At 33.7% G+C, this 21,742-nt stretch overlaps 3 protein-coding genes across 3 annotated transcripts; 1 reads left to right on the top strand and 2 right to left on the bottom strand.

Moving 5' to 3' along the window:
- Positions 1-6,213: 6,213 nt before the first annotated feature.
- On the bottom strand, positions 6,214-8,043 carry LOC100255865 (anthocyanidin 3-O-glucosyltransferase 5). The gene has a single exon (XM_002281732.4). The coding sequence runs from the start codon at positions 7,916-7,918 to the stop codon at positions 6,488-6,490; it is 1,431 nt and encodes a 476-aa protein (XP_002281768.1). The 5' UTR covers positions 7,919-8,043; the 3' UTR covers positions 6,214-6,487.
- Positions 8,044-13,923: 5,880 nt separating this feature from the next.
- Positions 13,924-18,758, top strand: LOC100250686 (uncharacterized). Its single transcript, XM_002281737.4, has 4 exons — positions 13,924-14,879; positions 17,393-17,534; positions 17,631-17,772; positions 18,249-18,758. The coding sequence occupies exons 1-4, from the start codon at positions 14,519-14,521 to the stop codon at positions 18,549-18,551; spliced, it is 948 nt and encodes a 315-aa protein (XP_002281773.1). The 5' UTR covers positions 13,924-14,518; the 3' UTR covers positions 18,552-18,758.
- Positions 18,759-19,453: 695 nt separating this feature from the next.
- On the bottom strand, positions 19,454-21,151 carry LOC100262472 (protein BRASSINAZOLE-RESISTANT 1). The gene is made up of 2 exons (XM_002283316.4): positions 20,788-21,151; positions 19,454-20,463 (listed from the first exon to the last, which is right to left on the bottom strand). The coding sequence occupies exons 1-2, from the start codon at positions 21,013-21,015 to the stop codon at positions 19,768-19,770; spliced, it is 924 nt and encodes a 307-aa protein (XP_002283352.1). The 5' UTR covers positions 21,016-21,151; the 3' UTR covers positions 19,454-19,767.
- Positions 21,152-21,742: the final 591 nt, after the last annotated feature.

Here is a 21,742-nt window from a genome sequence, read left to right as displayed (position 1 = left end):
TTATAATATGGTGATTAAAAATAAAACCCTAGATATAAAAATAGTTTTTGAAAAATATTAAAAATATGTTAAAAACGTTTCAGATTCCAAACAAACTTTTGTTTTACAAAACATCATACAATATTTTTCAAAAACTATTTTTTTAAACTGTTTTTAAAAACAGTTATCAAATAGGACCTTAATATTTGTGAAAATCTCGATTATGTGAAACTATCATAAATGATGATTTTAACCATGGTTAATAGATTCACTTTAATTATTTGTTCTAATCCATATATATATATATATATATATATATATATATATATATATATATATATATATATATATATATATATATATATAGTTCTTCTAAATTTTGCATGCATGAGAAGTTTGGTATTTCCCATTTGTAATACCTTATCTACTCATAAGTAGAATGCTCTTAACTCAACAACCAATGATCATGAAGATAAGGATGAAGAATAAACACATAATTTTCTTTTTTCAATTGAAATTCAATCATGCGTGACTCTTCATTAAAGAGGAGAGTTTGTTTAATACAAGGATTATCTTTCATTTGACAACCGAAAAATTTTTCTATAAATTTTGAAATTTTCAGGCTTTACCACATCACATTTACTTGCATATATAGCGGGCATCTATGTATTTATGTTATGCTTTAAAGATCTTTTTAAGCTCATTATTCCCTCTTGAAGGAAGAAAAAAAATAGAAAAGGAACTAATATATTAACCAAAGTTTTCATTCACCATTATATTCAAAGTTATTATCCAATGTATAAAGAATCCTTTCCAAGATTTATAATAAGAATATTGCTTAAGTTTTGAACTTTTATGTGTGATTTTGACATTAAGTTTGTAGCATTATTTTAGTTGTATCTCATTTTGTGTTGTTGATTATTATTTATTCTACACTTATGGATTCATTTTTCTTTATATGGTTTGTTATTATGTGTTTAATAGTAACTAATTCACTTATTTGTATATTATTATTACATGTTTTCTGTATTATTATGAAATTATGTTTTTTTTTTTTTTGGGTGGGCTATGTCATCTAATCATACATATTGACTATTTGAAGTGATAATATGTTAAGATGTGTGAAGCTTAATTATTCTCTTGACAATGTTTGTCTTGATGCAGATTAATCCTATGCAGAGACAAGATGTGGGTTGTATGTGAATTGACGAAATTTTTTAAAGGCATTTTAAGTTGGGGTACTTTTAGGGATTTTAAATATGTAATTTGGCTATCATAATTTTGTTATGTTTAGGATAGCCGACTTTGAGTGATTGAGTGCAATTGAAAGAAATGGAAAAAAAAGTAGAGAGAAAACCTAGAGGGTGAGGCGTTTTTTTATTTTCTTGTAATTTTCATTTCATCATAGTGAAATTCTACATCGATTGCAAGTGGACATAGTTCTCACATTGAGAGTAAACCACTATAAATCTTATGTGTGCTTGTATTTTAATTTTTCATATTCGTTTTTTGTCCCTTTGAAAATAGGATTATGGTGTTTTAACCCTAACAACTAGTATCATAGTTTTTTGTTCTAATTGAGAGCAATGGTTAGCGAAGATGGTTCAACACATGGAATGGAGAAGTTTGATAGTACAAATTTTACTTTTTAGAGAATGAAAATCAAAGATTATCTATACAATAAGAAGCTTCATCTACCTTTTTTGGGGACTAAATCAGAAAAGATGTTAAATGGTTGATTAGAGCCAACATATGTGCTCCAATAGCACATATTTAATATGATTTATGCACCAAATGACACAAAAATCACCCAACTTAACTTAAATCAATGCTAAGGCCCTAGCTATAAGTTTAACTTTTATTTCGAACATTTATCTCAAGTTTGAGGGAATAATAGGGTACAAGTTGAAACCATTTTAGATTTTGAAATATCAAGAAGTTAAATGAGAAATCGAGTGAGTCTTGACTCATGGAATTTAAGGAAATGCAATGCGATGATGTCATGAGTTTGGGAAATGAGGATTGATCATTATGAAGTAAGAAAGAAGGCACACAAACATGGACAATGAGGCATGAAGCAAAATTATCAAGTTTGCATGGAAATTTGGAACTCAAAATTCGATGGCAACATATACTCTAACCTAGAGGCAAAATTTGGAACAATTCCCAAAGTTCATTTTGGGCAAGATATGTATATCATTTTGAAGATCTAGAAGTCAAGAATCTAACACTTCAAATAGTGTGCAAATTAGAGTCGAAACGAGGAAGTTATGCGCATTTGAAGCAAACTTGATAGAAAAGAATGTTGAGTTTGAAATTCACTGTGCATTTTGAACTCAACCCCTCGATTTCTAATTTGACCTCCTTCCACTTATGAGTTTGAAATTGACTTAGAACTCAACCAAATTTCGAACTTAGCCACTAGTGATCGAATTTGAGCCCTGAGACACGTCAAAATGAGTTCCAAATGCCTTTATCCAATTCAAAATGCTTTGTACTCATTTAGAACTCGTAATTTTTGAAACTTTTTAGGTTGTTTATGACTTTTCCTTGTAATAGTGATTGACTATAAATCTCTATTTTACCAAAATACTTAAGCTTAATATGTAGTAGTTCTAGCTAAGAAAAATAAAAGAAAAAACTACTACAACTTTTGTAGTATCCCATGTATCGTTCTCAAGGACTAGCTTATGAGATTTGTCAATACTAAAGTAAATGAATTGTTTTTGTTTGAATCTTAAAGTGGAAAACGATATGTGAATAAATTGAAACTAAGTAAAATAAATTAAATTAATAACAAAATAAATATTGATTTTAAATTTGATTTATTCAAGTTTAGGTTTTTCCACAATCCAATTTAGGGTATAAAAACTAGAGAAAACAAGAGTCTTTTAAGTAATATGATCTTAAGGTTTCAAGATCTTTGGCCGCTAGCAATCAACTTGAATTATATAACTCAAAATTGCATTTGAAGCGTAATTTTTCCTTTTTTAAAACAAATTCCTAAAACCATCAAATAAATGAGATTAATTACTAGTTTAAAATTTAGCTTTTTAACTCTTCATACTCCTTATAACTTTGTTTTGGGGCAAATAATGATAGAGAAGACCATGATAAATAATGATCAATAGTTACCAAGAATCATTAGTATCGGGTAATAACCTAGCGTATCATTTCCTAAACTAACTCATAAACATAAGATAAAAATTGATAAATTGTAATCCAATCAATAATCAATTTCATTGTTACAATAATTTACCTATTATTCTTATAAGTTTCTAGCCATTATGTTTTCATGTTTCAAGCCCCAAGTTGGCTTTTTAGCCTCTCATGGGGGTGATGTCACATTCACGATCCATAATAGGGTAAAAATCCATAATTTGAATCAAAGAAACTAAAAACAATATATTTAATAAAGAATAAAAAAAAACAAATCAAAGTTCTTGTGTTCTTCCATCTTCAATGTCAAACTCCTTGAAAAATGATCTAAGATATTTAAATCCTAAAATTAAGAGAGTTTATATAATATCATCAATTACCTAACATGTGGCACACTCTCATTGACCACTCATTACAAAATAATTACCTAAAAATGACTAAAAATAATAATAAAATGGTGATTTCTAGTTGTGTGAGACTCACTTAGGGCAAATGAAGTGCCTTAGATGAAATTCTTGAGGTAGAGGAGGCGAAACATCAAAATGCTAGTGGGTGAATTTGAAATTGCAGTCATTTCGAATTGGATTTCAAATTCATAAGTTGAATTTCAAAATCATTTCGAAATGGTCCTTCAGCTTTGCGTAGTTGTCTTCAAATGATCATAACTTTTTCATTTTCAGCTTTGATTATTCATTGTTTAAATTGTTGGACTCTTGACTTCTTGAGCTTTGAAATGATATATAGTATGACTAAAATGAACTTCAAAAAATACTCTAAATTTTTCATCTAATTCAGAGTATATGTTACCACTAGATTTTGAGTTCTAAATTTTCCTACAACTGAATCTTGTTTCATGTCTCATTTCTCATGTTTTCTTGCCTCCTTTCTTACTCCATAATGGTCATTTCTCATCTCCCAAACTTATGATATCCTCATCTTGCATTTCCTCATGGTCTATGAGTCTTGACTTGCTTATTTTCTCTTTTAACATTTTCTTGATATTTCAAAATCTAAAGTGATTCAACTTATATTATTTTCTTCCCTTAAACCCGAGATAAATTTCTAAAATACAAGTTAAACCCATAGCTAAGACCTTAGCATCGATTTAGGTCAAGTTGGGTGATTTGAGTGTCATTTGGTGCACAAATCATATCGAATATGTGTCATTAGAGCACATATTTTGGCTCGAATCAATGACCAATGAGAGTGTGCCGCATATTAAGTCATTGATAATATTATATAAACTTTCTTAATTATAGGGTTTATGGATTTTCCTAGGAGTTTGGCATTTTGGGGGGAAGAAGACAAAAACTTTGGTTTTTTTTATTTTCTTCTTATTGAATATATTGTTTTTAGTTTCTTTTAATTTGAATTATGGATTTTTACTCTATAAGAAGCTAAAAAGCCAACTTGAGGCCTGAAGCATAAAAACCTAAAGTTATAGAAATTATGGGTAAATTATTGGAATAATGAGATTAATTACTGGTTGGGTTACAATTTATCAATTTTTTTATCCTATTCTTATGAGTTAGTTTATGGAATGAGATGGTAGTTTATTATCTAATACTAATGATTCTTGGTAACTATTGATTATTAGTTATCTTGGTCTTCCTTATCGTTATTTGTCTTAAAATAAAACAATGTGGAGTAGAAAGTCAAACCTTAAACCGATAATCAATCTTATTCATTTGATGATTTTATTAATCTATTTTAAAAAAGAAAAATTAGGTTTCAATACAATTTCGAGTTATAGAGCTCAAGTTGATCACGAGCGGTCAAGAATCTCAAAACCCAAACATCACTTGACTCAAGAAACTTTTGTTCTCTCTGTTTTTATATCTTAAGTTAGATTGTGGAAAGCTCCATACTTGAATCAATTGAATTAAAAATCAATATTCATTTTTTTTATTAATTTAGTTTCTTCTACTTAGTTTCACTTTATAAAAGTTAATTCACATGTTGTTTTTACTTTATAATTTAAATAAAAGTGGTTCATTTATTCTAGTATCTACAAATTCCATAAATCAATCCCTTAGAATGATACCCGAAATACTATAAAAGGTGTAGTGACTTTTTTTTTTTTTTTTTTACTAGAGTTGTTATGTAAAAAGACTTAATATTTTGAACAATAGAGAAAATCGATCAATTATCATAAAGTAAAATAATTATTATAAACTCAAGAAAGTAACATAATAATTAAACAATATTAAATAAATAATAAGAATGAAAGAATAAATTTGTTATATGTTTTGACTATGAATAATTTTATCACGATAAAATGAAAATTTTGCATAACATTAAGTTATGAAATATTTTCTACATAACTTCTAAATATAAAATTTTGTAATTGTTGACTAATAATTTAGTTTTGTATAACTTTTAGTTATATCATAGTTAGAAATTCTCTATATAACTTCTAGTTATAGAATTGTTGATTAACAAGGTTACTTTATATAACTTCTAGTTAAACAATAAAATTTTAGAAATTGTCTACAGAGGTCTTACTATGAAATAATTATCAACATAAAATTTTCATGGTTTCTACCAATGAAAAATTTTCTATAAAGCTTCTAGTAAAACAAAATTAGGATATCAACATTTTCAAGTTTCTAACTTAAGCATAGAAAATACGGCTTACATAACTTCTAACTATGAAATTTTTTTTATATAATTTCTAACTATACATTCTATTTTATATATTTTATTATAACAAAAATATATAAGTTTGTATATAGCTTTAGACTATAAAATATTTATTATATAGTTTTTTGTTATACAATTTTGATTTATATAACTTTTTGTTATATAATATAATTGAAAAAAATTAGTAATTATATGCATAACTTCTCGATATGTTTTTATTAAAAATATTTTCTATATAATATTTGCACTTGTTTTTGTATTTAAATAAAATAAATGAAATAGAAAATAAAAATAAAAGTGCAATTTTACTTAGAAAAAAAAAGATTTTTTGATAATAAGATTTATCTTGTTTTAATCTTTTGCGAATGCTGTTATAGTGTTTCAATCTTCCACAAATATTTTTCTACAAGACTTATATTAGAATATAAAAGAAATAACAAAAAGAAGGAATTGAGGTACGAGAGGACTCTGAGCGTGATTTCTCTCCTATTTATAAGAGTCGGAAACATGACGTAACTTAGTAAAGGGCTAAATGACAAGGGGTGTGGTGTTGCCAACGTGGTCAACAGATCTCAACTTTCAAGACTTCAACTCAACCCGCCCCCACCTGCTACTCAAGGCCAAGACCGTGTAGTATTATTGGTGCGACGATTAATAAATAAAAAGAGACAGCAAACAAATTAAATGCGGGACGTGTCGCAGCGAACTAATGAGCGGTGGTTGTCCAGGTCCCAGCCACTTCAGAAAGGGCCTCAAAAGATGGCCCACCTGGTTTCAGTGTGGCCAGGGCACTGCTTTGCAGCTCTCGCACCCTACGCCTCATCTCTTTCCCCTCTTCACCTTCCATCACCAACCTCACCACCCTCTCTATCTCCTCCCGTCCCACTACGTTTTTCCCTTCTCCCACCACTGGACGCACTGCCACCCCCACCTCTTCCGTCAACATCGTGGCATTCATCCTTTGTTCCGCGTACAGCGGCCACGCAATCATGGGAACGCCGTGGCTTATGCTTTCCAAGGTCGAGTTCCACCCGCAGTGTGAGAGGAATCCGCCGGTGGAGGGGTGGCGGAGCACCGTCACTTGTGGAGCCCAAGACGGGATCACCAGTCCAACTTCTTGAGTCCTTTCCATGAACCCTTGGGGCAGATATGCCTCCGCTTTCATTACATTATTCCCCACGTTGAAAAATGCACCAGACGCACTTGCATCGCTTGGCGTGCGTACCACCAAGATGAATCGTTGTTGGCTGAGTTCTAAGCCCCATGCCAACTCAGTGAGCTGTGTGGATGTCAGTGTGCCACCACTACCCAGTGTTATGAATAGAACGGAGTCTGGTGGCTGCTTGTCTAGCCACTCAATGCAGTCATTATCGAAGTCAGTCAGTGGTTCATCCTCTTTGATCAGCGGTCCGATTGGAAGAACCGGTGGAATTGGTATCTGCTGGAAGAAAGAGTTCTCCCTCAGACCTCGTAGCCACACCGGTTCAAGATCCTCCCAAGTGTTCACGAAAATACCAACCGCCATGGGCAGCCGGCTGACGCTTAACAAGTACCACTTGTACTCCTCAATCTTCCGGTTGCGGACCTGGTCTAGTAGGTCTTCAGTGCGAATAGCGTTGCAGCCAGGGACCTGAACTGGCTTTGGAAGATCCACGTACTCGCCCTCAATCTCACGGTCCATGGTTGGAAGGTACAAAGACAAGGCAAGCAAAGCCGTAGGGGCAGTAAAGAAGGAGTAAGCGGGAATGGAAAGGTCTTTGGCAATCTGGAAAGCATCGGTGCAGAATATGTCCACTATGAGAGCTTGAGGTGGGTTCTCCCTGAGAACGGACCTGATATAAGGGAGGCTCTCCTGGACAATGAGACATAGCCGTTGCACGATCGTCATGTCGTCATGGAGAATGGTAGACATGTCAGCAGGAGGGAGTTCGACGACGTGAAGCCCGGAAGGAAGGTTGGGGGAACGGAGCAGCTGGGTCTGGGCAGCTGAAGCTTCGGTGGTGATGGTGATGAAGCTGACATGGAAGCCATGGTGGAGAACCAAGCGTTTGGCCATCTCCAACAGGGGAATTATATGGCCCATGCCTGGGCTTGGAAGAAGTGCAACATGAGGCCTCCCGGATTCAGCACCCACCATCTTAACGCAGATCCACAGTCGCCCCTGCCTCTTTATCAACACCGGTAGAGAAGACAAACTGGCACCTCAAATTGGTGGGCTAGGCTAATGAAAATGACGTCTGTCTTTGTATTCAAACAGAATGGATCTCGTCTATATTTATAGCACAAATTATTCACATACGGATGCATAGTCGTCTGTATCACTGTACTTGACTCATTGGTGAAGCTCGCTCTCCAGTCAAAAGTACCAATTATCGTGCACCCTCCAGTCAAAATTAAAACATTTCGTCCACGTCAATACTCCACGAATCTCTTCCATGAGTTATTCTGTGGTAAGCAACGAGAGACTTCTATTCATACTTACGTAAACAAGTTGGCTATCCTGGGAAAACAGTAAAATTGAGGACGACTTGTCAAACCCACGAATCCAGTCATTTTTCATTCATCTAAGCTACGTTATTGAATGGCTAACCATTTCGTTTTTCAATGAGACTCGTTATGAATGGCTAGCCATTTCGTTTTTCAATGAGACCCGTTAACCATGCTTTTCTTTCACGTATAGTCCACGTTCGTCAATAATATTAATCAAATGATACTTATCGCTTTTCTAAAAGTGACGCCTCTTGACATTGGATTTTTTTTAATAATATTTTTTAAAAAAATTATCTAAAAAATAATTAAAAAACTACCATAATTTTTATAACTTGTTTTATTTTTATAGTCAACGTTTTTTTTTTAAAAAAAAAATACTTTTAATGCCAAACCCCTTTTTTCCAAAGACGAGTTTTGACTTTCACATTAAATTCATATTTTAATATTTTATCCAAAAAATAATTTATTAATTTAAAATATGATTTTTTTTATATTGAAATAAGTTTTAAAAAACAAATTATGATGCTGAAAAAAAACTCCTAAAAAGAATTAGTTTGTTATAAGATAACGGGACTAATCCACCACCAAATATGCCAAGGGGTATCCCTTGACTCATCACCTTCATGTCAAAAGTACCTAACCTAGCCATGAACGATGTCATCCTAACAAACTGGCATGACCAAACTCTATCTCTTCATTGTCACTGAAAATTTTGATCATCTTCAGCAATAATAAAAATACACTTCCTGTTGTCACCATCTATGGGAATTCTAAGCCTTGCTTGGTTATTCATGACAAACTAACCCTTTTTAGGGGTATTTTATTTTGACTGCACCACTATCTTAAAGTATGATAATTCTAAAATTATTTTTTATGGTAAAGTTTTTTCAAAAATATTTGAAAAACCTTATACTACTGATACAAAAAACCTCTTCGCAAATGGTAAGAAATCTGGTACAAAGCATGCACTTGTCCGATCTATCTGTCAATTAATTTTGGACAGCTGTCTCAGATGGGCCACAGTGACACTAAGGCTTTACGCTAAAACTTCGCTTCATAAATGTTCTACACGACCTTAAACTGCACTTCCTATACAATATAATTTGTGTATTGTTTATGGGTGCGCGTGTTTCATTTGGAAGGATAACATTTTAATAATTCATTTCAGTTTTCAATGCACGGCATCTAATCTTCTCGAGTTTGGATTCCGCATCGAAGGATGTTTTTTTGTTGATATATTGAGATGTAGCCATGGCGTATTCAACAAGTTCCTATTAGTTTATACGGTAGACTTCATTATTTCATATTTTATTAGTTATCGTATTATTGTGTATTTTGATCTCGTTTGTTTGTGCTCGATTATTTACATTTTATCGCATGACCCAATGATCACGTGTCAAAATACATTCTATGAAATATTTTTTTGACAAAAAACTCTACTTAATCGATTATTTACATCTAATTTTCGATTAGACGGATATACGAGCACCCTTCTCATTCTAATCAACCTTATTTCAATTCGATATTTATCAGTCAAGAAACAAGAAAACTGAATCAAGAAACTTAACCAAAATCGATCACATTTATTCGAGTTTCAACAATTATGAAGGTTAGTTGGTTGGATATGAGAATGGTACTATACAATTGTTAAGAAGGGGATTCCGAGCTTAATAAATGCAGTCCATAAGAGTCTTTGCTTGCATTTCAGATCTAGCTTCATCCATTACATGCTTCTTGAGCTCTTTCACTTGTGTGTCTTGACTTTTGATAGGCCATCATGGCTTGTTTCTGGGTTTTTTCAGGCTCTTTTTCTGATAGGGCTTTAACAGGGACTCGTCTGTGAGCCATCTTTAACGCACTTGTGGTTTTAACAGGGGACTTGTCTTTTAGCTCTGTTTCTGATAGGGTTTTAACAGGGACTCGTCTGTTAGCTATTTTTAGCACGCTTGTACTTTTAGGCTTGGTCCTGGGACAATGAATCATGATCATGAGACAGGGTAAGCTTCCGTATTGAAATGAACCATCTTTTGAATGATGTACACCAGTTCCACAAAAAGGGACTTTTCTATAATTTAAAAAAGTTATTCTTAAATTATTATAGTAAAAGAAGTTATTACAAATATATAATAGTTTTTGTCACTTAGAAAAGAGGGTGAACGGATAATTTTTTTTAAAAAACCAAAATCGTCTTTTCAAGACGAAATTTCAAAAGATGAAATCGTCTTTTCAAAAGACGATTTTAAAATTTTTTTTAAAATCCCCAATATATTAAAAAAAAAATCCTCAAGGAAGGGAAAGAGACGAGTTCCCTTAAGGATTTTTTTTTTTTTTAATTTGGGAATTTTTTGTAAAAAAGACGAGTTCCTTGAGGATTTTTTTTTTTTTTAATTTGGGAATTTTAAAAAAATATATATATTTTTTTTCCATGGGAACTCGTCTATGAAGAAACGAGTTCCCTTGAGGATTTTTTTTTTTTTTTTTTAATTTGGGAATTTTTTTTTTTAAAATATATATATTTTTTTTCATGGGAACTCATCTCTTGAAGAGACGAGTTCCTTGAGGATTTTTTTTTATATATTTGAGGAATTTTTTTTATTTTTTTTTCATTTTTTTATGGAAACTCGTCTATTCAAGAGATGAGTTCCCTTGAGAAATTTTTTTTTTTAATTTGGGATTTTTTTAAATATATATATATATATATATATATTTCATGGGAACTCATATCTTGAAGAGACGAGTTCCTTGAGGATTTTTTTTTATATTTGGGATTTTTTTAAAAAAAATATTTTTTTTTCAAGGGAACTCGTCTCTTGAATAGACGAGTTTTCTTGAGGAATTTTTTTTTTTTAATTTGGGATTTTAAATATATATATATTTAATGGGAAATCGTCTTGGGGATTTTTTTTTTAATTTGGGATTTTTTTAAAAAAAATATTAAATTTTTCAAAAGACGATTTTATTTCTATTTAAAAAATAAATAAAAATTCAAAAGGGAAATTATCTCTTGAGACGATTTCCAGTAAAAAAAATTAATATTTTTTTAATATTTATTACAAATTATTAAAAAAAAAAAATTTCCCATCAGGATTTTATTTTATTTTTTTTAAATTTGGGATTTAAAAAAAAATTATTTTTTTTCATGGAACTCGTCTCTTCAAGAGACGAGTTCAAGATTTTTTTTTTTAAAAAAAAACAATAAATAAAGGCCTGCGAAATTGGGCCGAATTGTGGCCCAAAATATGGCTTGGTGGGGGTGCCACGTGGAGCACACTCAAAATTCAAACAAAAAAAAACAAAAGAAAAGAAAAAGGGTGGGGGGCGGTTTGGCCACGCCTAAGAGCGCCACGTGGTAGATGGGTGCTTAGCTGCTGCCCCTTCCTTTTTGCCCAGGAGGGCTGCCGTCGTCCGTTCTATGGCGATTCCGGCTATCTCGGGCGACGTCGACAGCGAAGAGGGGTCTCGAGTTCCTTGAGGATTTTTTATTATATTTCTCTTTTGAATTTTGGAAATAAAATCATCTTTTGAAAATATGATTTTGGTTTTAAAAAAAATTTATCCGTTCACCCTCTTTCCTAGGTGATAAAAACTATCATATACTTGTAATAACTTTTTCTACTACAATAATTTAAGAATAATTTTTTTAAATTACCGTATTATTGAGAAAAGTCCCACAAAAGAGGCCATACAAACAAGATTTTAATTCATAAAGACACGCCAATTTTTCCAAGAAAGGTTTGAATCAAGCTGATTTTTCAATTGTTACACCCTTTCCATTGTCCAATACCACTAGATTAATTGAATAAAATCATTATTTCCTCGCATACACCTTCAAGCTTGACTCTTCTGCCGTGGGCAAATTCCTCCAAGCATGGTCAAAGAATGATAAGGGCAAGGGCTGCTGGAAACCCACCAATGTATTTTCTTCATTTAAGGTTCTTTTAACCCTTGACCACTGCTAAACTAAAGGGCTTCTGTCAGTGGTGAATTCAAAATTTTGTTGTTAATTGAATTATGTTTATTTGATTGTACATTTATTTTAGAATTTCAAGTTCAGCAATAAAAAATTTAAATATTAAATTAAAAATATTGTATAAAACCTAACCAATAAAAGAAAATAAAAATAATGGCAACAAACTTTGATTTCCCGGCATGAAAAGCACGAATAATAATAATAATAATAATAATAATAATAATAATAATAATAATAATAATAATAATAATAATAATAATAATAATAATAATGAAGTCATGAAAAAATAGTACTTTTCATTTATTAAAGATAAACCAATTTCCTCGTGATAATTTAAAAAACTTATTGATGGTGGACTTTTTATTTTATATTGCTTTTTAAACAACTCAATTTTAATAATGAAGATGTATTTTAACTTTATTAGTTCTACAAAAAATTCTAAGATATCAAATTAGAATTTATTGAACTCTTTGTTTGGATCACTGAATGTATGTGATGAAATTTAAATGTATGTGATGAAATTTAAGTTATTGAATAAGAGTAAAAATAGATAAAAGAAACTAATAAGATTAAAATAAGAAATCATAAAACCTGAAAGGCGGTGGGGCCTTGTATTGAATATGAGATTCATGTTCATAAACTCTAATACATGGAAGTTCCAATGGATTTGTCAATTTTAATTTGCCTAACTATCATTTTGTTTTGATAAACTCACTTATATATAATTCATTTAAATCACATAATTTTATCTTCTTTTTTTTTTAAAAAAAAATAAGAATTATACTAATAATTTGGAATTAGTTGTATTATACCTTTATAATAATTTAGTTTAAATAATAATTTATGAGTATTGAAAAACACTTTGATGACTGAATTAATAATAGATTAAAGGTAAAGGTACAATTTGTATGGCTTGAAGTAGCTTTACATTTAATTCAAGTTCAATTCAAATTAATACACAATTATTTTGAATCTTAACTCAATGCAACCTCTAACCTAAAATCATTAACCCAAGATCAATTCATTCATATTTTTCAAATTTTTATTAATTTTGCATTAGACTCTTTTGAGTTGGTTTATGATGGTTGTTCAAATTGTATTAAGTTGGTTTATGTTGTACCCAACTCACATGACTTTTTTGAGTTTTAATTTTTAAGCATTTATACTAAAATTTGAATAATATATAACATATATATATAGCATTTAAACGACAAGAAATTATTTACTTTTTTAGAAAAATAAAATAACGTATAATATAATTAAATTTGATATTTTTATTTTAAAATTAATTGAAGTATATAAACAAAATATTATGTATATAATATAAATTATAAATATTATAAAATATTAAATTGAATTCATGTTAGAATGAGGGAATACAAGGATTGGCCACAGCATTAAATGTACATGCTTAAACTGCATGGCTACGTCTACATAATTAGCTGGTGTCGTGGCTCAATCCCAAGGACTCCCGAGTCTTGACAGCCTTCCTAATAGTCCGAACTTGGTTTCATTATGAAACACTTCAAATCACCATGTGGAAATTTGATTGAACCGAATTTAGGCCCATGAGTGAATGAGGCCTGTAATCCAAGTTTAGGCCCATGGTTGAAGCGGCAGATGGATGAGAGGAGAGAAGAGATGATATAGCCGTTGAAGTGAGAGTGGGCAGTGGCCACCTTTGATTTGGTGAGTGGGGATTTGGATTCTTTTTCGTAACGTTAAGGAACTTCACAACCAAGCTATGGTCATTCCATTCACACCACCAACTGACTACGACTCTTAGCCTAAGCCCCTCTTTTCCTTATCCACCTGCCATTACGTCTATTACCTTTTATACCCATTTTTCTTTTCTTTTACTTTTTCAATTTTCAAACCATATTCTGGGTAGCAAATTGGGAATTGAAGCGAAGGTTGCCAACTTGCCATACCTTTCAAAACCAAAACGGTAAAAGTTGACCGACACGTCAACACTTTCAGCGGCTGAAATGGGTACAGTGCCGGTCACTAGTTTCCGTTTTAAACCTCCAAAAGCTCTGTCCGTTATTTTCGTCGTCTTCTCTGCTCTCTCCACGCCTCTACCATTCCTCTGTTCGTTTCGCTGCCCCCAAAAACCCTAACTTTCCTCGCTTTCTACCCCAATTTTGTTACCATTTTAGCCTCCATTTCTATGGTCATTTCCTTTCTGTCACTTGTTCCAAGAATTGCTGAGACATAGGGATAGAGATTCATGTATTTTTAGTATATTCTGTGGGACTTGAGGACATTACAGTGTGAATGGCAATGTCTGTAGCAACGAAGCTCCAATCACCCGCGAAACCGCTTTCTGAAGGCCGGGTGGTTCTGGGTCCTGGCGGGAACAGATTTAGGGTTTCAGAAGAAGCTAAACGCAAAAAGGAGGGTTTGAAGAAGCCGCAGCAGCACAGGAAGCAGTCGTCGGAGGTTCCGGAAGCGGTTGTCCGGAATAATTTGTCTTTTGAGAGCTCGTGTTCTTCGGATTCTTCTTCAAGTGGTTCTTCTGTAAAAATGGTGAATTCTAGGGGGAGAGTGAAGCGAAATGGGTTGAAGCCTGTGAAGGTGGTTCCTCATGGCGTTGAGGTTCCGGCGAAGCGGTGTGATTGGATCACTCCAAACTCGGGTAAGTGGTTTTATCTTGGGTTTGGTTGCTAAGAAATTGATGGAAAAGGAGACGACTTGAATTTTGAACTCCTAAATTTGAAATTCTGTCTTCACCTTTTTGTCTTTAGTTATACATGCTATTTAGCACTGCCAAACGGCCTTCACCAACAAAAATTGTGCTGTTAACTATATAACGTAAACAAGATGTCGAAACCTATCAAAAAATATAAAAAATAAAAAAATAAAAATGTAAACAAGATGTCGAGTCAATTTGATAAAAGGCTTCTTGTCATGGAGGCAATTATGTGACTAAAAGATTAACATGAATCTTGAAAGGAGGAATGGTGTACACTGCTTGTTGTTGGGGAGTAGATTATAAAAAAAAACATTATTATAATTAAAATATTGACAGGAATATAGGCACTTCCTTTGCTCGAAGTCGCTGAAACCACGTTAAGAACACGATTGGTAGTGATTTTAAGAAACACTTTTAATATTTCTAATACTTAAAAAATTTTATCATTAAAGTGTAAGAAATGCTAAAAATACTTTTTAGAATACTTTTTAGAATCACTCCCAAATGCACTCTAAGAATACTTTTGGCAACGATTTTAGAAATCACTTCTTGTACAAAAATCGTTTTCAAAGAATAATTAGGGGTTTGGTAAACTTTAGAAAACACTTTTAAAAAACCGCAAAATCACTTGTTATACTTCCTGGAGATAGATAATTCTCCCAAAAATACTTTTAAAAAATACACTTCGCTAACAATCCTGTCAAACACACTTTTAATCTACTTTGATTTAAAACTTCCATTAAAAACAGTTTTATGAAGAATCCTTTAATATCAAAATATTTAAAAAAAAAAAAAAAAACTTGTTACCTAACAAAAAGGTCATTTGAGGTTCACACTTGAGTAAGATTTTCTACGTAACACTTCAAAGTTTAGCTAAGCCTTGTTATCTTGTGTTGGTTGCTAAGAAATTGATGGAAAAGGAGAGGACTTGAATTTTGAACTCTTAAATTTGAAGTGATATGGCTAAAATTTTTAAGCATTTTTTTTTGGACCAACTTCATTTTGAAGTGGGTTAATGTGAGATGAGGAGTTACATTGAGCTTGTGCATCTGAAATGTTAATATATCCACTCACACATATTGTTGTGCTCAAAATCCTTGTTGTGTGTGAACACTTTTATAAATTATCACTATAACTAGCACAAGGGCTTCAGGTTATTGATCTGCTAAATTATGTCACACATTACGTTTTTTCTTCTTAACGTGAAAGGTGGACTACTTGCTTCAGATAGGGTAGCTTCCATTATGAATATATGACAAGATGATTGAACTGACAAGATACTGAGAGGGATAAGAATCAGTGGTTGTCATAGATTCTTTGACAGGAGGTCAAGTTGGTTGATATTTCTTAGTTTTGATTCTATGACTTTTCTTCATAATCTTTCATGCAAACATGTAACATTAAGTAACAGGCAGAAATGGGCACTTGGTGCTAGATACAAGTTTATGGGAGAAAAAGTTTCATATTTGCGAAATATATGTTGTTAACCTGGAGAGAGAAGCTATGCTTGCTGGCAATGATGTAAGAGAATGGCTAAAGGTGTTGACTGGATTTATGAACTAGCTACAGGGAACATATATCTTACCAAAAATTTGACTAGAATTACCAGAGATTATGCAGTGCATGAACTGATAGTACAAATTGAAATACTGTTTTTTTTTTTATAAATAAAGAAGAGTATATATATTAAAAAGAGGTGCCAAAAGAGCAATCCAAGGTATACAACAAATTGAAATACTGTTTATACCGTACTTTTGTTATATATGACTCATCAGTAGGTTAGAATAGCGGAGCTGGATGTTTCGTTCTGGCCCCAAATAGCTGGGATTAGACAGGGTTGATCAGCTTTAATTTAATGATCTTGATTTGCTTCCATTTGAATACTTAAATATGCTCTCAGGGAGGACATAAGGCCCTTACCTTGGAACTGGGTGGAGAGAAAATGAGGCCCTTACCTTGGAAAAGACCTAGATAACAAATTCTGGTACAGTTTCTGCAATTTTTCAATAATATTTCTTTGGCTGAGTTATACCAAAAGTCTGAAATTTTGAAGTCTAACAACCTCTGCCTTCGAAGGGATAAAGTGAACAACTTTGCTGCCTAATTTCTCAACGTCTTACAGCTTTTGATTAGAGGATGTCTGTGCACCATTTGGAAATGAAATCAAGATTGAACAACAAATGTGTCCATTTGCTCTCCTAACATAATGATTTTAGAAATGTAGAAAAGGACCACTTTTTAATGTGTGTACCTGTCTGTTTTTCTTCATTTTTATGATTTTAGTGATGAATCAAATTTACATGGCAATCTTCTGTTTCAGATGCTATTAAAATCAAAATTGAATAATTTCATATTTGCGGTGCCAAGATGGTCCATCACTCACTTTGTCTTATTGGAAAACCAAGTACACTAACTACTTGTAATTCACCCTTTTTTTTCTTACTTTTCTTTACCAGACCCACTTTATACTTCTTTCCATGATGAAGAATGGGGAGTTCCTGTTCATGATGATAAGAAACTATTTGAGCTACTAGTCTTATCACAAGCATTGGCAGAACTAAGCTGGCCCACAATACTTAACAAGAGAGACATATTCAGGTATGTTCATGTTCAGTTGCTTCATTAGTCTGAAATACTTCTGTAAAATATGTTTTCTTGCATGGTAATCGGTGTTTTCTGTGGATCCTTTGGCAGGAAGCTTTTTGACAATTTTGATCCATCATCTATTGCAAAGTTCACTGATAAGAAGTTGCTATCACTAAAAGCTAGTGGTGGCACATTGCTATCTGAACCAAAGCTTCGTGCCGTCATTGAAAATGCTAACCAGATGCTTAAGGTAATAAAATTTATAACCAGATGCTTATGGTAGTAAAATTCATTTCATGGTATCAACAGTTTCAACCTTGATTTGTCATGGATTCAGAGTGCTTATCTCATGGCAAGTATGAGTACCACGGAATCTATATATATATTTTTTAAAAAGAAAAGGAAAAAAAAAATGTGTTTAATTGTGAATATGACATTTAGTGGTCCCACGATTATCTTGTCAGATTTTCTGTACATGTAAAATCTGGAATCTACATATGCACTCACAAACTAATAGAAAAGTTGGAATTCTTGTCTTATCCTACTTGGGCTTCTGGCATCAATCAATCTGGTGACATTACACTTCGAACTCAAACAAATCTTGTGAATTTTGTATGGGGAGTTAGAAATATGCAAAAAGCAGTTTTGGATTTCACACTTTCGTCCGACTGGCTAAGTTTTCCTCTAGAGTATATGTTTTCACTTGATTTTCTCTTTCTTTTGCAGGTTCAGCAGGAGTTTGGTTCCTTCAGCAACTACTGCTGGAGCTTCATTAATCATAAGCCAATGAAAAACGGATTCCGCTATGCACGTCAAGTACCAGTTAAGACGCAGAGAGGCTTTCGTTGTGTTGGCCCAACTGTCATTTATTCATTCATGCAAGTTGCAGGGCTTGTCAATGATCACCTTCTAACATGCTTCAGATTCCAGGAATGTAATTCAAATATCAAAAAGGATCTTCAAGCTAAGACAGAGGAGACAGAGGTTCTAACTAACGCTCTGGAGAACAATTGCTTATCTCACGATTGAATTGCCCGGGTCACACTTTATTCTGACCAATCACACAAATCCAAGTAATCGAGAGGAAGATATAGTAAGAGACCTGACAAGCTAAGTTCTGAGTGTTAAGTTGGTGTTTGGATGTACTTTTAGCATGTTGTTTTTTCATCTGTTTGTCTATCTATTAACCTAACCAGAGTAATGGTTTTACTAAATATGAAGTTTTTTTAATAACTATTGACCGTCCATTCATAGAGTAGAGCTGCATGCATGCTTTTGATAATTCTCTGTTGTGTTAGAATAATCTTTGGTATTTTCATTGTAATAATTATTTCCTGCAATAAAAATTTCCATTGATCATCAAAACTCCCTCGCTTTTTTCCCCTTGTTTGTCTTCAATAATTTAGGCAATGATACGAAGCTGATAATATCAAACATGATGGATTGATGTGTGGGACATGACATCTGGTAGATATGTATAATGAAAACTTTGAGGAGGTCTCAGTATTAGGGAATCACAACATCAAAGGACAACATGATTGCAGAACCCACATGCTTTGATGACTCAAATGACATAAGATAAGATAAGAACAGATTCCTCCATACTTGCCAAAGATGAAGCCTTTTTCAGTTCATAAGCCTCTTATTGTTTCATATTTTCATTTTCATTTTTTTTTTCTTTGCAGTTATGTGTCTGTGCATGAATCTAGGATTTTTCTGTGGCTACCCATTGATAAGGTGGTAGCCGTCTCTGATGGACCATAGACTAAAAACAATCTGATCAGGTTGTCAGAAGGTGATCCTTTTGGGCACATGGGCAAATAATAGCCAAATTGGTAGATTGACTTCACAATGCATTTGTTATTTTTTTCTCTTGACTGGGCTGAATATCTTATTAGATAGAAGTTGATTTCTGCTGCATGAAGATGATGTTGATTCAATTAACACTTCATTAACTCATCTTCCCATAGTCTACAAAGGAGACAACCCCCTCGATTGCAACAGGAAATGCCAAGCAATATCAATGTTTAATGCTTGTGATTACATTAAATTGAGAAAAGAAAGTTATTTAAAAATAAAACCCCACATGAAAATCTAATCCCTTCTGCTACAAAGTTCATTTGTAGACCAGCATTTCTCAGTGGTGAGTTTCTGGATGAAGACTGAACTGCACTTTCTACATGTAATGGAGCAAACCAGGAATCACCACCTTCTGTTCTAACATATTTACAGAGCAGGTTCAGGGTTAGCCTTTACTCCTACTCTTTCCACTTCCTAGTGTAAGCTCCAGATCATCCAAACCTATCTCATGAATCCTCTCCCCTTCCCAGGGCTTCACCTGTGCACTTCCAATTTCCAACTCGGGAGTTATCCCCTTCTCTTTGGTTGCTTCATCTGGTGAAATTTTCTGAGCCACAGGTTTCATAAGATTGAAGGTTGGGGGCAATGGAGCAAGATGGCGTGCAAACGTCTGAAAACTCACCCACTGGCCTGACTCAACAGTTGAGGTGTCAGACTCCTCATATTCAGGTATAGTGGCAGGAGCAATATACTGACAGCGAGAAGGGCTTGCTGGGGCAGAAGCAGCAAAGATGGGGTAATGGTGATGGATAGAGGCCATGGATTCTTTGGCAAGGGACTCCCAGTTGGGTTTAGGCATGGGAACTCTGGAGGTTGGGGACGAAATAGGTGGTGTTACAGGAGCACTGTTTGATATTCGGAGAGGAGGCAGAGATGAAGGGATAGACTTGTAGAGAAATGGAAGGAGATTGAGAGAGGCATTGGCATCCATGAAAGACAGGTTTGAGGATGAGGGACTGGGTTGGTAGGAAGCGAATGCGCTTGGAAAGGAGGAAGATGGTGGGCTTGGTTTCTGGGAAGAGCAGGGAGTGTTGTTTGTGGAAGTTCCTGCAATCTCAGTTGAGGGGGGAGGCTTGCATCCCTGAAAGCAAACAAGTAAACGAATTCTTATGAAAAACACGCATTGATCTATCAGCTCTTTTATGCATCAATCCACCCATTAGATTCCAATTCAAAGATTTGGGGATTGAATCCTCATAATTTCCCAATCTTCCAAACAAAAATTGTACCCAGGAGCACAGCATTTTACATGCTACCAAGTACCATTCCCAGACAAAACCCAGAAACTTGAACCAAACAAGAAAATCAAATGGAAAAAGCAACCTATTTTCTCATAACAAATGTAAAGGGGGGTGGGGCGCGCTTATCTAATATAGATAAAGAAAGCAGTGGGTAGAAGTGGAACCTTGCGATAGGTGGTGCCGTCATCTTCAACGGTCCAACCAGCTTCGGAGCAGAGAGCCTTGAGGACCTCGTTGTTATCGCAGTGTTTTGGAAGACGATAGTTGCCCTGAGCCCTGAGGCCCGCATATATCTTTGCCGCTATGGCTCTCCTCCTCCTCTCTCTCCTCATGTTGTTCTCCCTCTCCTTCCACGACGCCTTCCTCCTCGTCGGCGTCCTCTCTGACGTCATTTTTCCGGCGAACTGAATATCTCTAGGTGGGGTGCGTCGCAGGGGATTTGACCCCCACGACCAAGGGCAAGGCAAGTGAAGACTGTGAAGTAGGTTACGAGGCCTGTGCTTTGATTCGTTGTATGTGTAGCCTCGTATTGGCTATATAGCCCACTGCTTACTTTAAGAGATGCTACCATGAGGTGAGGTGCACAATAGATCTTATGCGTCTTGCTCTAAGATTCATCCTTTATGCACACTTTCTATTGACTAAAAAAGAGTGAATGATTAAGGTGGACCTGTTCATCACGTGTTCATGCCTGAATGAAACATTGTCTATGTGTGTCACACTCTGCCTTATTCTGTTGTAGGGTTTTCAACTTAAATTTCAAATATTCAATTTATTACGTCATCACTACCATCCAATGTTAATAATTAACTAACATGACAACCCAACAAACAAATAACTAATATAGAAAGTTGCAGAACATTCAGTGTGTCACATATTTCTCCTCATTCAATGATTTTATGACAATTCAAGAGCTAAAAATTAATAGCACTTGGATGGTATCAGATGATTATTGCCCTGGAATTTGGGCATTGTTACTGCTTAATGGCAAAATTGCATTTAAACTTATAGTGGGGTGTGGGTGTGTGAATACATGATTAAAAGGCTGGAAATTGTGAAGTGGGGAGGGAGGGTTTTGTCAGCTAAGACATCAAAGTCTTATAAACTTGTGGTCCTGGC

The sequence above is a fragment of the Vitis vinifera genome, chromosome 18 (assembly GCF_030704535.1).
Source record: "Vitis vinifera cultivar Pinot Noir 40024 chromosome 18, ASM3070453v1".
Lineage (NCBI taxonomy): Eukaryota > Viridiplantae > Streptophyta > Magnoliopsida > Vitales > Vitaceae > Vitis > Vitis vinifera.
The sequence above is the reverse complement of the archived record's forward strand: the minus strand, read 5'-3'. Positions and strand labels throughout refer to the sequence as shown.